At 44.7% G+C, this 17,218-nt stretch overlaps 2 protein-coding genes across 2 annotated transcripts; one reads left to right on the top strand and one right to left on the bottom strand.

Annotated features, from left to right (window-relative positions):
- Nucleotides 1-4,461: 4,461 nt before the first annotated feature.
- On the top strand, nt 4,462-6,243 carry LAJ45_02204 (uncharacterized protein; the record flags this gene model as incomplete). The annotated part of the gene is made up of 3 exons (XM_046111796.1): nt 4,462-4,686; nt 4,748-5,098; nt 5,203-6,243. 3 exons carry the CDS (start codon nt 4,462-4,464, stop codon nt 6,241-6,243), a joined length of 1,617 nt encoding a protein of 538 aa, XP_045974696.1.
- A 3,722-nt stretch (nt 6,244-9,965) lies between these two features.
- On the bottom strand, nt 9,966-14,652 carry LAJ45_02203 (uncharacterized protein; the record flags this gene model as incomplete). Its single annotated transcript, XM_046111795.1, has 10 exons — nt 9,966-9,992; nt 10,057-11,514; nt 11,570-11,751; nt 11,811-13,069; nt 13,147-13,221; nt 13,279-13,895; nt 13,977-14,031; nt 14,090-14,200; nt 14,265-14,347; nt 14,416-14,652. 10 exons carry the CDS (start codon nt 14,650-14,652, stop codon nt 9,966-9,968), a joined length of 4,104 nt encoding a protein of 1,367 aa, XP_045974695.1.
- Nucleotides 14,653-17,218: the final 2,566 nt, after the last annotated feature.

The raw sequence follows: 17,218 nt of genomic DNA, 5'->3' as shown, positions 1-17,218 counted from the left end.
ACGGCGAAGAAGGATATAATGTATGTAGAAGGAGCCGAGAAAACCAACCTACTAAGATTGAAACCGCAAACCTGGTCTGGCACCCTTGTTCCGTGCATGCCATGTTTCGTATTACTATACTAGGCACTCCCTTGCTCGTGGATCATAACGTCCGGATATTATCTTTCGTGTAGAGTTTCGCTATTTTAACCGAGCTGTTACCAGGACTGCACTGATATCTATGTCTAAACTCGCGCAATTTGCATTCGCTCTTCTGAAACAGATGGGCCAAGCACTGCGACAAGCGAAGCTCGTTTGAAAGTAGAGTAATACTGACTGTTGCGGATCCTACACTAAAGACAAAGATTCTCGAAGGAGCAAAGAACCTTTCTGCGGGCAGAGTCGACAGCCGACATTAGTACTAGAGTGTTAACATACTGCTGCAATGGCATTATTCCAAATGGGAACATGAAGCCCAATTCAGAGATAACTAATTAGTTGTTTGTGCCTAAAACGGAAGCGCTACCACTCCCCACAGAAACAGCGGTGTCCCTTCCCGCAACCACCACCATCCCCCGCAAACCCCACGGTATATTTCACAACTCCATAAGAAAGACTTAAGTTGGGGTTTGGAGGGGAGAAAGCGGAGTATCAGGCAGGAAAAAAAACGCGCATCGTGAATGGTGCGCTATTTCCCCCGTGAAAATAAACACCCATTCGTCCACCAAATAGGGATTACCATGAGTAACTACCAGAATTAGCTTTGAAAACATGCAAACGACAGGCGGAGAACGGCAAAGACGTGAAATGAAGTTACCTGATCATGGCATGATGGACCAATTAACAGGTAAAGCCTTTATTGCACCTGCGTTCAAGTCGAGTCATCGAGTGTGAATGGGTGAGATTTCACATATGATCCCAGTGGACGAAAGAATCGAAAAGAGTATCATAGAATATCTCGAGTTTGAACCTCGGATATCTATTTGTGAGGGGTGGGGGGCAGATGTTGAGCAAGGGAGGAACGTTGAGGTGGGGTTTAGACTAGTATCTAGTTAGAAATTGAAGAACTTCTTGCTGACATTGACTCAGCAACGTCATCAACTAACATCACATCAAAGTCACATCTGAATATTCTACCATACCTTGATGATAATTTCCTTGATAAGTTAGATGTACATGTATTCAAAGCTAATTGACGCACCCAATCTTAGAGCACAAGAGGACACACTGGAATCCGGATGCGTCTTGCTACCAGGATAATTTTACAAGGAAAAAAAAAAAAAAAAAAAAAAGGCCAATCAAGATTTCGTGGAGTAATTGAGATCTAGACTGTGGGGTGTGCTCTACGAAGCGTGTGGAGGATAATTGCATCAGGTTATCAAGTAGGACAGAGAAAGAAAAGACTGCATTTCGACCAGTTATCCGGAATCAGAATATGGGTAAATCTCATGCAGTTGCAATCGACCTGCACGAGTGATCACTGATGACTTTGCTTTTCGTCTTGACTGATAGTTAATAGAGCCACTACATTCCATAGCGAGGATAATTACCCGATGTCAGATAACTTTATATCTATGTACCTAACTTGGGCGTTCTACTCCCAGAGCTTGTATGGCGTCAATCTACACTATCCATGAAAACCCAGGGAATTCTCCCGTTCCAGCATCCCCAAACGGATCACGATACCTTACGGGAGAATATTCATTGCGGCAACGGCGCTGATGGAGGACAATAAAGAGATGAGAAATACATACCCGATATGTACGTTCCCCTTCTGGCAGTTAGGCCCGCCACGACCGCTTGAAGTTTGTGAACCAGTATCGGAAAATCTGTTGTTCCGATAGTACGGAAACGGGGCCCGTACTACCGAGCTGGGAGGATCAATTGGATTGTATCACGAGTCTCTTTGTCTTTTCGGGCAGATCATGAGTTTCGTTTCTTTTATGTCAGCTGGGTTTTTTTTTAGAGATGATTTCACTTCTTTCCTCAGGGATATGTGCCTACCACCCTTGGTGGTCCTGAACAATTTGGTCGTCTCTGATAGATACGGACCGATAGTCCGTGCGTTCTGACATCTGTGGGGATCTGCATGCGGCTATTCCGACAAGTTGGGTGCAGCACTTGCCAAGAAAAAACGCCAAGATCCTGGATGAGGCACAGTAATACATTGTTTATTATTCCTTGACGAAAACCTCCATGCAAGGATCTATCGCAGACTTCACGATGCTTATATTAAAAAACTTAATGATACAAGCAAGAAAATTTATTGACTGGATCGAAAGCGTACTAGTAGGAACATATTATACCAAGAGTTACAAGGCCCATCCGTAATCCATAATTGAATAGGTCACTCCGTGTGTCTACGGGGCTGTGCCTCCCACCGGTGGGGGTAATCTTCTAGCACTGTATTGTATGTACCGGTCCGGTGTCTACGCTTAAGTTTACTTCTAGCGCCATAATACGCTTATAATTAAATTTCATACAAAGCAGTTGTTTTTGATAGCAATGTGGGAAAAAAGACATGAAACCTAGGAGCTCCCTATACGGGATCTACACTCGGACCCAGGCGTATATTTGGACAGGCATAAGAGAATACGTTCTCGGATCCTGCAATCAATCGATAAGTTTTTTCAATCAGCAACAAAATTATCACACAGCTGCATTCACTATAGTACTTTGGATATATATTGGTTAACCAAGGTACGTACGTGAGAGACAAGTACCACGTCTGTGTCTTAACCTGCACCTTTCATCCAGTGAGCTTATTCAATCCAACAAGGGCCCTGGGGAAGGCACAGCGTAAGGAATATGCACCCCCGGCTACCAAAAAAGAAACTGGCCTGAGAAGTCGTGATAAACAACTGATCGATGAATAGAGAAAGAGTTATGCTGCGGTGATTGGGACCGGGAAAAGGGGACATTAATATGAATGCGTGAGAATTCCAGAATAGGAAATATTCTCTTCAATGAAAAACGTGAATTTGGTACTACAAGATCGTACGACATGGTTCCATAGATCCTTACGCACATACCGGGCGTGAATAGGAAGAAAAATCTGTGGGTAGTGAGGTGTACGGGCGTGGCTCATGCGGGTCTTGCGAGGACGGGGATGGTTTGGCCTATAATATACCAACAACGACGTCCCCTCCTGTGTACTTCCTTCACAAGTCATCAACCCCCCCTGATTCCCAAAGTACATTTTAAAGCCCGTTGCCTTCATCAAGGTGATCACTAGTCATCATCATACGCATTGGTCGTTGATCGTCGAAATCGTCATCCTCACACTCTTTACAAATCTTATACCACACCCACAACAAACCGTTTCTCCCACGTCCGATCACGAGCTGGTGGGAAGTGGATCAAAAGCAAAACAGTGACTCAAGTCTATCCCGTAGCTGTAAGTTAAACTTTGACCTTGCGAGACATACATGCAGATAAAAAAAAAAAACTTACAAAAGGAAGTACCGCAACCATTCGAACTGGTCAACGAATTTGGAATTCTAGGACCTCGCTCGAAGTAAAGAAGAAAAAAAAACGAAACGCAAGGTATTTTAGTTTCAGTATTACTGAAAACAATTGTAAGTCCTCATATTTTGTTGATGTTTTCTCTCATCTCCCCTCTGTTCACGGCATTCTCTTTGTTAACATTCCAAACAGAAAAATTCAGCGTCTCCCTGGCTTCGGCTGCGGAGTTTTGATCCTTGCACGATGATTCGGAATAAACAAATAGTCTCTATCGGCGCCATGAAGAGCTCAAATTTACCGCTCATTTTGTCGTTCGGTTTAATATCGCAGTTCTTGACTTCTGTGGGAGCAAAAGAACTCAATAATTTGGAGGGACGAGCTGAAGGCCTTTTCAAAGGGGAAGCAATTCCAGACGTCAACTGGATGAGTAACGATATCGTCAATTTCACGTGGGGGTTGACGGGGGTGGATAATTTTGAGAATTTGATGTTTTCGTAAGTTATCTTCGTGTTTGATATGATGAGAATGTTGGGTTTCGTTCAGCCATCACTAACCAGCCTCTCTGATAATAGGACATATCTCTTTTCAACCTTAGGAATATCATTGGCCCTTTTATTTTTCTTCCGGATCTATATTCACAGCGTTCAACATAGTAGACTAGCAATAACCGTCAGCTCCTCCTATACGGCCTCTTCATCTCATTTTTACTCCCTGCCTCCAGGAAAGAAACTCGTTTGGATCAGACGACATCTCATACTCGCACCCCTCCACAAACTTCGTCATAATAACCCATGGATGGTGAATTGTGGATCCAAGATTAGGTTACATCTTGGAACTCTCCCCTCTCGCATTCACTTCATCTACTTATTTCTATATATCCTATCCAATGTTCTTTACTGCACACTCGCCTTGCCATGGAACGGCTCAATCGGGCCAGAGGGAAAGTTTAGAGCCCCTACCAAGGCATCTTTAGTCGCTGAATTTCGAGGAAGGACTGGGGTCATGGCAACTGTCAATATGATCCCACTATTTGTTTGTATGGTGCGAAATAACTGGATTGGTGATGCTGTCCAGGTCAATTTCGACACATGGAACTTGTTCCACAGATGGATTGGCAGGATCGTCGCCCTAGAATCTTTTGCACATATGGGTGCGTGGACAGTAAACAAAATTGACCAATCTGGATGGTCTGGTGTTGCCGAAGCATACAAAATCTCACCGTTTTTGCAAGTTGGCTTGATGGTGCGAATATTCTAACAACCCCTTCTCTCAACAATAATGAATTTTCTAACTTTTCACCCAGGCTGAAATTGCACTTGCTTTGATCGCTGTAGCATCTGCATCACCCCTTCGACACGCGAACTATGAGTTCTTCCTATCGCTTCACCAAATCCTGGTCATTTTCTTCATGGTTGGCGTTTACTGGCATCTTGTCATTGACCAGCTGCCGCAAATCACCTACGCGAACATCACCATCGCGATTTGGGTGCTCGACAGAGTAATGAGAATTTTCTGGATCCTCCGCTGGAATATCAAGATGAAAGGTGGCAAGGTTTCATGTAACGTGGCAGAGGTTATTCCTCTCAAAGGAGCCAATGCTGTACGAGTCAGTGTGGAGCTCGTCCGTCCTTGGGACTTCAAGCCGGGTCAACATGTACGTTCTCATCATCCTCACTTTGATACTACATGTACATGTACTCTACATATAGAGTAGTACAAATTGAGCCTGCAGCTAACTGATGTTTCATAACTCACCAGGCATATATATACATTCCCAGGATCGGTTGGTGGCAGTCTCACCCATTCTCGATCGCCTGGGCGTCCACAGAACAGGAGTTCACAGAAAGCGAAGACGCAACCTGGGTCGAACACGGCACCGCCGAGGATCTACGAAGAAGTCAAATTTTTGCGGCGGAGACCGGTGAAAAGGTCGACTCTATGGTCTCGGTGCGCGAGCATGACGCCCAGCATTTATCTACGCCGCGCTCTGGCGGCGGAAACCCCTACGAGATCAGCCCGCACCATTTGAGCCCTGAGGGGCACCATCACAACAACCGAAACAGCACCTATAGCTCGCGCCCCGCCTCTAGGCTTCATCGTCTTAGCATGCCCCCATTGCCAGTCTATCACCGGGAATTAGTCACGACGCAGGCACTGAAAACCAAGACCACAATGCACTTTGTCATATCAAAGCACAGCGGCTTCACCAAGAAACTCTACGACGCGGCAGCTAAGGCTAATAATGGCAATGACGGCGAGAAGGGTGAGGTGGCTCCTCTCCAGGTTGTTGGCATGTTCGAAGGTCCCTACGGGGGGCACCACTCATTCGACTCGTATGGCACCACAATTTTCGTGGCTGGAGGGGTCGGGATTACCCACGGTATTGGGTATGTGAAACACCTGTTACACGGCTACAACAAGGGCACTGCAGCGACGCAGAGGATCAAGCTTGTCTGGGTTGTCAGGAGTGTAGACAATATTGAGTGGGTCTCTGATTGGCTCGAGGAGATTCTGCAAATGCCCAATGTTAGGCAGGTCGTAGAGGTTGATGTCTACATCACCCAACCAAATGAGGCAGCGCACACTAGTAGCTGGTCTGGGCGTGGGGGTGTTGTCAAGCTTTACACTGGACGCCCGGATTTCGATATTATCGTCGAAAAAGCTGTCAAACGGCAAGTTGGTGCCATGGCGGTTAATGTCTGTGGTGGAGGTGCTGTCAGCGACGCTGTCAGAGCTGCCGCTAGAAAATACATTGACGTCTCCTCAATTGATTTCTCAGAGGAAAGCTTTTCCTGGTAAAAAAAAAAGGTGAGAATTTACCCTAATCATTGACTATAAAATTTACCTAAAGCTAATGATTTTCTATTAGATTACTTATATTTTTTCATTGGTCGGACGTTAATACTATTCCTTCTTCACCTAATATCCCTACCCTCGAACTCTTGGTACTCTTTACCTCGAGGGTTGAATCTACAAAATATTTTTCCTTGTATTTACTAACACTTCCATCTTGTTTCCTGAGCTGGAGATACCATTTTTCTTTGTCAATCATATGGGAAGGTTCCTTGGCGTCTGTCTATATTTTTTCTTGATACCCTCCCTCGGTCTGCATGCCGCCTAGTCTATTTTGCCGGTTCCTGCATCTCTCCCTAGCATTTGAACTTGGTAATCCAACCCAATCACGCGTATTAGCGAGCGAGTCTCTTTCCCCTTCCTTGTTATTTTTTTTCTTCGTTTTTTTGTATCTTTTCCCCAGGGGGGTATATTATGATATGATACTATGGCGTCATTGATATTTTTCTTCTGCTTTTGGTCCTTCCTGTATATATGATCAGTTCTCTTCCATATCCAAATTAGGCCGTATTGTTCGGAACGAAGGAACAATCGTCCATATTACTATTGCATTGGCTACCTCTCCGAGAAAAACAAAGACAAGTCCGCTCGTGATGATGACATTTTCCGAGACAAAGCCTCAGGCGCTGCGGAAAGATCCTCCGGAGAATTATGTAGGTAGAGTATTTGGAATAATCGTCAGCGGGCGCTAGCAGTCCGGTTCCCAACAAGGCCCCGACGACCCGGCGGAGTGTTCTTTTATTTCCCCGATGAGATTCGAATTCAGGAGGGAGGGGTAGCCCAGCATATGAAATTTGCGGAGGTTCGATTTTGGTGCTACGTTGTTCCCCCCAAGACATAATGCAAGTCTCATATACAAGAAGTGACCCGCCCTTCTTTCCTCATCCGTGCCTTACAAGCTAGCGTAGGACGGACGGCGGTCGGGGATCCTCCAGGAAAACAAGACTGCTATTCTTTCAAGGTTGCCTCGTCTCTTTGTGTTTTCGTATTCGTACTGGTTAGAGTTGAGATGCGTACGAGGCAAGGGCCGAGGCGCAGTTGAGGAATTGGAATTGTAGTAAAAATCTCCTCTTCCGTGGTCCCTTACACTATCCGCCCTCGTAGCGCGTGCCCAAACCCGTATGAACCTTTGCTGCAGGCCGGTAATCCGTGGGGGTGGGGGGTTTTTCCGGGGCGGTCCGTTATTCCGGGATCTTGTATCTAGTATGGTCCTGATTAATATAATGCGGGGTGTACCGCCATGAAGTGAGTGACCTAAAGAGCAGGCTAGACAAGGTCATGCCCTGGATTAATTGGAATTAATTGTTAATATAGAGAAATTCCGGAATATGTATTTGATATTATGTGAAACCGCGTGCAGGTGCAGATGACGAAGGCATTACAGCACAGTTGTAATCTCTCCGCCTCCTCCGCCATGATGCAGAAGAAAGCTGGGTCACGATGGAGGGGAAGCGGGGAACGCGGGGAAATACAAAATGGTAATATGGGGAAACAGCCTGGTAGAAATGCATGGGAGAAACGGATAGAAACAAAGAGACGAAACGAAAAAAGGTACATGCGAAGCAGATTAGCAAGTGCGGCTGGCGGGGTAATTTGAGAATTATTGAATGATAGATCCAGCGAATATAGTGCTCCCCATGTCGAGTCGAGTCTGACAAACAAAAATCAGACACTCAATAAATAGTCTAGACCTCCATATATATATCCGCCGTTAGATTGGATGAAACATATTTTTGAAGCCGGATGTGTAGGACATATGACCTGGTCGGGGTTAGACTGTAATTTCTCATAATTATTATGGTGAGGAGTACCAGAGTGGGAGAGATTAAACGCCCGCTAATGTGGTTGATGGTGATGGTGATGGCCCTTTGTGCAGCTGGGCGGATGGTTTATTATATTTGAGGCGACGAGAGTGTGTTCGAGACCTGGCGATATTTGCAAGCTGCTTGGAAATAACTGTGGAGCCTGGACAGTTGCGAGCTGGGGGGAGTTTCAGCAAGTTGCGGGGGGGGGGGGGTTGATATATGTAGCCTAAATGAGGAGTTACATACTACGGTGTACGGTGGAGAGAACACACCGACAGGCTAGTATGTGAGAAATATGGCCGGATGAATAATAATAGAGCAGTGGTGCTATTCTTAATTAATAACCAAGCTGGACGGGAGATTCTGGACTTTCACATAGACACTTCTTGTCTTGTACTAACCAATCATGTGCGCTAACTGTATCTAGCATGGCATGGACGCGAGGCCTTTACTATTTGTCCCAGGTTGGTAGATAATCTTATCTTACCAAACATCAATTGGAAATATCTGCCACCGACAGTATTATTACCCACTAGCGCGCTCACATTCTTGGTTAGCGTAGAATGTATGTAGTGCACGTATCTAGCAATTATTAAGATGCACGTGTTTTCGAAGTCCTAAAGATCGCTTAACACCGACCATACAAATCACCATGGCTAGAACTCACCTGCCGTCCTGGCTTGGGCCAGAAATCTAATTCTTCACTTGACCCACGTCTCCTCACATTAACCTTATCCCCCTTGTTTTGTTACCGGGGTGCCTGTGTTCCAATTACACTTTACATTCCCAGCGAACATCCAAACAAGTGGCTTTAGTTGGTCATTGGGCTAGAGGTTTTTCCTTAGGATCTTCTTAGGCCCAAAGAGCAAGCTATATGTTTAGCGAGGTAAAGGTCATCCATCGCATAGGCAGATGTAACATTGGAGCTGTGCATGTAAGTGCGTGTAGTTATATGTATGCATAAGAAATCACTCGATCGCTACTTACATACATGTAACTTAGTGGCCTTGGCGCTGGCACGTGCCATGACAAAAGCGAGTGTTTTCTTTCAGACCTCATACGTCTTGCACCTGTCTTTCACCGCCTATCACTACAAATAAAACGCTCATTGACTGACCTTCTCCATCAAGTTGCACTCCCTTTGGGTAGTGGTTGGCCAAACGACGCACACACCAACTAAGTGATATGCAGCGACAAGGAACGTCCGCAATCCCCGACCTGGAGCAACTGCAATCGAATTGGAGATCATTCACGCAGTCGAAATAGGTTTGAATACGCAGCAGTCCCCATTTCTACATGTGAAGAGTGCTCCAGCAGCCAAGATTCATCCGACAAAGTGCATATCCCAAGGAAATCTTCTAGGGTACAGAGGACTGTTTGGTGGTTGTGCGGGCAATAGACATGCGGACAGTTAACGGTTTGACGCCTAATTTGAACCTACCAATCAGATAAGCGGATCGACGTTGCAGCTTCTAGAGCACGGGAAGTCTTCCCCGCAAAATTAGAATGGCATGGGTTCCCCGGATGCATCCCGGACATTTATCCGCAAGTCTCAACTGTGGAGAAATCACTTATATTCCTGCTAGGTTCAGATTGGTTCATGATCCACTCCACCAGAGCTTATTATATTAAATTATTCTATCATCCTATAAACAAGGGTCGAGATCGACAAACACGACAAAATTATAGCTATTGCCAGATTATACCAGAGGGGAGATAATTCTAGAGGGGAGATAATTCTGGAGGAGAGACAACCATATCCCTTGATGCCACCATCAAGTCGAACACCAACAACTACACGGCAGAAGAGATTTCTAAGACCGTATGCTAACATAAATCGTCAATAATACTTAGGTTTCAATATTACTGGTCCAACGCTTGCGCTTGACACTACACCGCGCAAAACCCAAATCAGTAAACAGAAATCAGTGCTCATGCGATTCGGCGTACATACCATCTGATAGTAGGTTCCTTTCATTTTAACAAGAGCAGCATGTGAGCCTTGCTCCACTACCTTCCCGTCATCAAATACGAAGATGACATCTGCTTTTTGTATCGTGGAAAGCCTGTGCGCAACAGCAATCATGGTCCTTCCTTGTGCTGCACCCTCAAAGGCCTTCTGTACAATTTTTTCAGACTCAGTATCGAGACTTGCTGTGGCTTCATCTAGTAGCAGAATCTTCGGCTTTCTAATCAATGCTCTTGCAATTGCAACCCTTTGCTTCTGTCCCCCAGACAACCCGACACCTCGAGCACCACACAGGGTTTCATAACCATCGGGTAGAGAGGAGATAAAGTCGTGGATATGAGCTTCTTTACAGGCTTGGATGACAGCTTCATGGGATATATTCTCGTCATTGGACCCGAGACGGACATTTTCGGCGATGGTCCCTTGGTAAAGCGTTGGCTCCTGGGCCACTAAGGAGACAGCATTGCGGTAGCTCTCAATGTCCAAGGAGTCTATATTTCTTCCATCAACTAGGATTTCACCACCGGTGACACTATAGAAGCGCTCCAAAAGACTGATTGTTGTTGTCTTTCCACACCCGGATGCACCGACAAAGGCAGCGAACTGCCCCTTCTCGATCTTGAGGTTCAAATTTCGGAACACATTTGCGTCACGCGTGGAGTATTTGAAGTCGACGTTTCGGAATTCAACTTCATAACCACCTTTTCCCTCGTGGTCCATAATCTCGCCAGGTGGTGGTTTTTTCTTCTCGCGGATACCAACGATCCGGTTTACTGCTTGGACAGCTTGTGCAATGTCTGGTGAATATCCGAGGAACTGGCCCGCAGTTTCTCCACTTTGGATAATTGCCTGATAAACAACAAAAAATTGAAAGGGATTGTACTCCCTGGTCGACATTAATCTACCGCCGTACCAGAAACATAACGCCGACCCAAGCAGGTTTATCGACTCTGAAGCAGAAAAGAGAACTGCGGCGTATAATGTTGTGTGGATAGTACTCTTTGCATGGGCGGCGAGTAGCGTCCGATATCGTTCACTAACCGATTGTTCCATGATGAGCGATGAAACAGTTCGATATGCACCAACCGCTTCACTAGCAAACTGTGCACTGTCTGCAAAGACTGCAGTCATACTAGCCGCCAGTTTACCTTCGATGCGGACTCGGATGAGACCACCAAGAAAGATAAATGGCAGCGCACTGCAAATGGAGACTAGTCCCAACTTCCAACCGATGACGAGCGAGAGGATGGAACATGATAAGATGTTCACAAAAGCGATAGTTATCATCCCGGAATTTGTCCCGAGCAGATTTTGCAGTGCTGTAGGGTCGCTGTTTAGTTTTGATGTTAAGGACCCAGCAGAGTTCCCTTCTGAATCGAAGAACGGAATACCCTGGCGGAGCACATTTTGGAAATATTCCAGACGGTAATGGGTTGTAAGGTTCTATAATATCAACGTTACAACTGATTATCTCAGGCTTGAGGATCGAGACACATACGTATTGGATCGAGGTAAACATCGCGCCCATCATGAAATAAAATACTCCAACACCCATTGCCAGAACAAAGAACATCAATGCCCAAAAGTTTGCACGCTCTTCAAACTCACTGGGATTGTCAATTGACTGGAAGGTCTCCAGGAATTTTCCAAGTAGAATCGACTGGGCTGGAAAAGAGGCCCCTTTCGAATTCTTCTAATCAGCTCATCGCCACGAGACCCCCAAAAAGTGGGAAACATACCTCCACCAGCAGCGCCGATTAATCCTAGCAGGTAAAATGGCCACAGATAACGTTGTTCCCAGAGTAAAAGTGAGATGCAATTTACAGCCCCAAGTTCTTTGGTTTTCGTCGGGTGTGCGGCTTCGACATCACTATGATGAGAAGAATCTTTGCCTTTTCCGATGCTTACTTTTGATCGCCATGTCGTCGTTCTTCGGAGCCTTTCGTTAACATTCGTTGCATCTTCTTCCTCGAGCTTCACCACATCCTCTTCATCATCCGATAATGCTCCTTCTCTATCTCCCATTGATAAAGTCTGCCCATTAACAAGTCCTGCATATGCACCGTTCGGCCGAGATAACAGCTCCTCATGAGTCCCAGTTTCTAGTACATTTCCACGTCCAAGAACAACTATCTGATCCGCTTTCTTGATGGTAGAGAGACGATGTGCGATAGTGATTGTTGTGCGCCCTTTAGAGACTCTGTCTAAAGCATCCTGAACAATTCGTTCATTTCTAGGATCGATAGCGCTAGTAGCTTCGTCTAAAATGAGAATTGAAGGTTTTGAAATGATGCTCCGTGCAATTGCGATTCGCTGTTTCTGACCTCCCGATAGTTTGACGCCCGATTCTCCAACTTTAGTATCATACGTCTCTGGTAATTCGTCCACAAATATACTTGCGTTGGCTTCAATGCATGCTTCACGGACCATACGACGCTTCTCCTCCTCGGTCACATCTTCCCATTCGGTGCCCATGAGTCCGTACGCAACGTTCTTGTAAATCGAATCATTGAATAAGAATGGCTCCTGCATGACTAGTCCAATCTTGCTTCTCCACCATCGAAGGTTTAAATCTTTAATGTCTACACCGCCAATACTGACAGTGCCCTGTTGAGGATCGTACCAGCGCTCGATCAAACTGACAATGGTAGATTTACCGGAACCCGAACTTCCAACGATAGCAGTTGTCTGCCCCTCACGAAAAACTAGTGATAATCCTCCTGATTCCACATCACCGCCTTCTTCAGCAGATCCAAGGATAATTATATCCTTCCGTTGGCCAGAACCAGGATATGAAAACTTGACATTCCCGAGAACGAGGTCTCCAGAAGGTACTGAAGATGGTTTCAGGCCATCAGTAGATGTGGCGTCGATCGTAGGCTTGCGATCAATGACCTGAAAGATGGTGTGTGAGGCGGAAGCAGCTTTTATTATCGCTGTTGCTTGAGGTGCTATGCTTCCAAAACACATCACCGCAATAAGGACAGCAAAGAATACACTACATATACGTAAATACATCAGTTAGCTAGAGCTAGAACTGGGGTATTGAGTGGTATGATCATAAGGAGACCTCACGTAATAATTGTCCCGGCATCTTTGATATGACCTTGCCGAAATAATCTTATGCCATACCAAAAGCAAAGGGCATAGCTAGAATCACGTATATATCAGCGACCACTATCAACTTCCTGTCTCAAAAAGTCTTACCCGCAGTAAATCACAAAAAAGGCTCCCGCGTATTGTACCCCACTGTTTGGCGCTTTCTTTATCCCTTCCGCCCTACCCTTTTCTAACAACACCTGGTATCTTTCTATCAACCGTTTCTCGCCATTGAAACTCTTGACCGTCCTTACACTCCCCAATACCTCCTCCGCCAATTCGGCAGCTTTAGCTTGAGCAGCCAAAACTCTCTTCTCAAGTTTTATCTCGATTGGTATACTAACCCCATAGATCAAGATAGTGGCAGGCAGAATACAAGTCGTAACAAGTGTCAATCTCCAATCCTTTGCGAAAGCAATTGCAAATCCGGTGAAAAGCATCGCGGTGTACTGCACAAACATACCGAGCTTTTCGGAGATACCTTGTTGTACGGTGTTAGAAAGTGTGGTAATTGAGACTGCGACAGCCCCAGGGGTGCCGGCAGCGGCGGTAGGCGTAGATGCAGCATCTTGTGGTGCAGATACCATATCGAGAGTGACATCTGTATCTGGAACATATGACATTGCAAGAGCATCAAAGTAGGCAAGGTCCTGTCTAAAAACAGAAGTGAGATATTCAAGGCGAAGAGCTGCAGAAATACGGGTTCCTGTTATACGAAAGCAAGCCTGAATGTTAGGTTAGTGTATGATCGTCATATATAGGATAACGAGTTTCATATCGATATTATTTAGATCAGAAATACTGACTATTGAAATATATCCACTGAGAAACTTTCCGAGGAAAAGATAAACAAAATATAGACTGTGTTGTAAGTATATCGTGCCATCATACAGCGGAGCGAGTAAAATTAAAAGCTTACCACATCTTATCAACACTTCGCCGAAACTCTTCCGCGCTGACAGTACTATTTGGCTGGAAAAATTCTGTGAACCCCGTGACAAGATTACCGAGTATTATTGTCATCATTGGGCTAATGATCGTTAGCATCGAAAGCCGGGCGTACAGGTCCAGTGCTAGATAAATGGGAAACATACTATGCAACACCAGTTGCTATGGCCATAAAGAATCCAATAGTCTGCAATGTCCAATCAAATCCAGTACCATATCGCATGATCCTCTACACATATAGGAGATTAGCTACTGACCATATTCATAAGTCGAGACGTTAGTAAAAGAGATTCTAACGATATAATTACTCATCCCCGCTTCATCGTTTTTCTTTGCGGCAGACTTTTCCTCCCCATTCTCAACATCTTCCTCAGATTTTACCGCTTTAGTCTTATCTTTTCTAAAACGTTCAAAGAAACCTGTTTTCTTATTTCCGCCAGACCCGGCACCGTCCTGGTAGTGAGGATCAACGGCTATAACCCCCTCTACTTCGCTTTTTCCTCCTGCTGTTTCAGCAGGAAGGGAGGTATTCATCCTTGTTGATTGAAGAGAATAATCGCCCCGTTTAATCCTTTCTCCGGATCGAAGAACAATAAAGATATTATAGCTGTAACAGGTCACGACGGCTGTTAGGTCTTATTCGCGGAAAAATTAATCTTAAAATGGAAAGCTAAAATGACATATAAACCAGTATGCCATAGTGAGATGAAAGAGCTTTTACCCGGAAGAGTATCACATACATAAGGCAAGAGAATAAGTACCGGTTTTGTTTCAAGTTCTTGAAGCACAGAGTTACTGCGATACTAATAAACCCGATTAAGCTTTGCTGGAATAGGATGGTTTTACACGTGGTTTGAAAACACGGCTAGGCACGTGCTAAGAAGCTTAAAAGAAGAGGTTTGCGGGGCGGGTAATTAGGGCAGTATCAATATCTCGGTCGCCCCGCCAGAGCGATGAAGTTGTTGAAATCTTTCGGGAAACCGGAAGTAAGATGTCCATATATATAGTCCACACATCTCCTGTCGGAATTGCTCCGAACCGTACCCCTAACATGGAAAGCACAGATCTCATCTTCTTTGTTTGCAGAGGTCGAAATCATCGACCGCGTGTAACATGGTGTGCATGTGTCATGCACGTTCGAGTCAACCTCGTATCTGGTGTAACATTAGCATTCCAATTGGGTTTTAAAAAACGAGTTTGAGTCTCTATGGATGAGGTTAATTGACGAGGACCGCTCATTTCATGACTCCGCCAGTTATGCGTGCCAGGAGCCCCGGCCCTTGTTTTTTGTTCTCGAACCTTAAAAGACTTGGCAAATAACACGCGATGAACTAGAAACCATCGTGATATTGTTTTAATCTACCCAAAATCTATAGTATTCATACAAGTACAAGTAAGTACCTGTATTTATTCCTTCGTCTATTATGTAATATCTATTATGTACTGGATTTGGTATAAAGTAGTTGCGATATCGACAACTCGCGTTAGAATCCCCATTACCAACACAGCGATATTAATACGAGGCCTACAATATTCAGCCAGCCACGACTTCATCTTGTGTTGAAGGTTATATATAGAATGTATACCAGTAAAACGCTACGGACATGTAAGTACTACGTTAAAGAAGCCAAATTCTGGTGCGCATGCATCCTGAGCTCCCCCAGGGGCCTCATGTCTCTGCGCTGCCGTATTCAAAGAAGGCTGGCTTTCTGCACTTCCACGTACAAGGCTCTGGGATTAAGTGAGTGAACGGATCCTCACCAGTCAACACCCCATTAGTTCATTCACTTAATGCCAGAGCCTTGTACATACCGACTTGGGATCTTGTGTACCTGCAAATTATTTGCTTTTCCTATGATCCGCGTTCCAGAAAATCCAGATATGTTAGCTGCCGCGTAAGCCCAGTTAATTACATGACTTGCCGCCAAGATTCTCTTATGATCAACAGTACAGGTTACCCATAACCATTTTAAACAAGTATGGAGATGGCTGGCCCAATACTGCGCGCGGTACATAATTGAAATCCTTCACAAGGCCATCATTTATGTTTCCATGGAGCCCATCGAAAATCCAATGAGCTGGCGCCCTGTAGCTACTCTAGTTGACAGAGCTAAGGTAATTCTCCCTTACAAACAACTTACTTACAGCCACTCTGCAAAAGTGTTCGTGATTCCGATTTCGGAGTGAGATATTTCTCCATATGTAACCGTGGCGGACCATCAAAAACCCCCAAGAGAAGACTCCCAGTGACCAATGGTGCCCAAATTAATGAAGAATAAGATCAATGACCTATCTTCTTTTATATAGTCACGAACTATATTATATATTTTTCGTTGTTTTGAATCTCAACTTTAATAACATCAGTATTACATGCAATTAATGAATTAAACAAAAAAAAAAAAAAAACATCAGTATTACGGGTGCGCCACACTGCGCACTGACATTAACTATATCACGAACACTTTTGCTGAGTGGCTGTATATATAATTATGCTATCATTTATTAAAGATGGCCACTGAGATTATCCTTTGGCCTATCACGAGGCTGCGCCGCCTAATATAGGCCCGGATATCTCAAAAGATGAGCCAAGTGCTAGTTTAGTACGGCCCCGTATATCCAACTAAATCATATAATATTATAATATATTCAAAGCATCAAAAATCACCCGCTTCCAACCCATACCGGACGTAATCGTTTATAGATTGATTGATTAGTTGATTAACTAGCTGATTTAGCTATACAGTCTGATATAACTCCTTTGTGCGCCTTGTCGGCAGCAAAATTTAAAAGTAAATGCATGTAGTTGCATATATCACTGCAGCTGAGCTTGTACGTACCTTTTTTTTTTTTTTTTTAAATCATGTAGTTTTATTGTTTCTAGGTACAAAACTCTGCATGCAATCATAGACTATGGCATATGAGCTTGTACATACCTACAACCTGTTGAAATATATCTCTTGGCGGTGAGACTCTCTCTTAGAATTCTCTTACAGTGGCAAAGCCAGTCACAACACAGGGACTCTTATCGATCACCAAATCACCCCATATTATTTGATAAGAGTATATGCTGTGCTGAGGTCAATAGAAAATCCTGGAATTT

Source organism: Morchella importuna (genome assembly GCF_003444635.1).
Source record: "Morchella importuna strain M04M26 chromosome Unknown Morimp01GS004, whole genome shotgun sequence".
NCBI classification, from domain to species: domain Eukaryota; kingdom Fungi; phylum Ascomycota; class Pezizomycetes; order Pezizales; family Morchellaceae; genus Morchella; species Morchella importuna.
The sequence above is the reverse complement of the archived record's forward strand: the minus strand, read 5'-3'. Positions and strand labels throughout refer to the sequence as shown.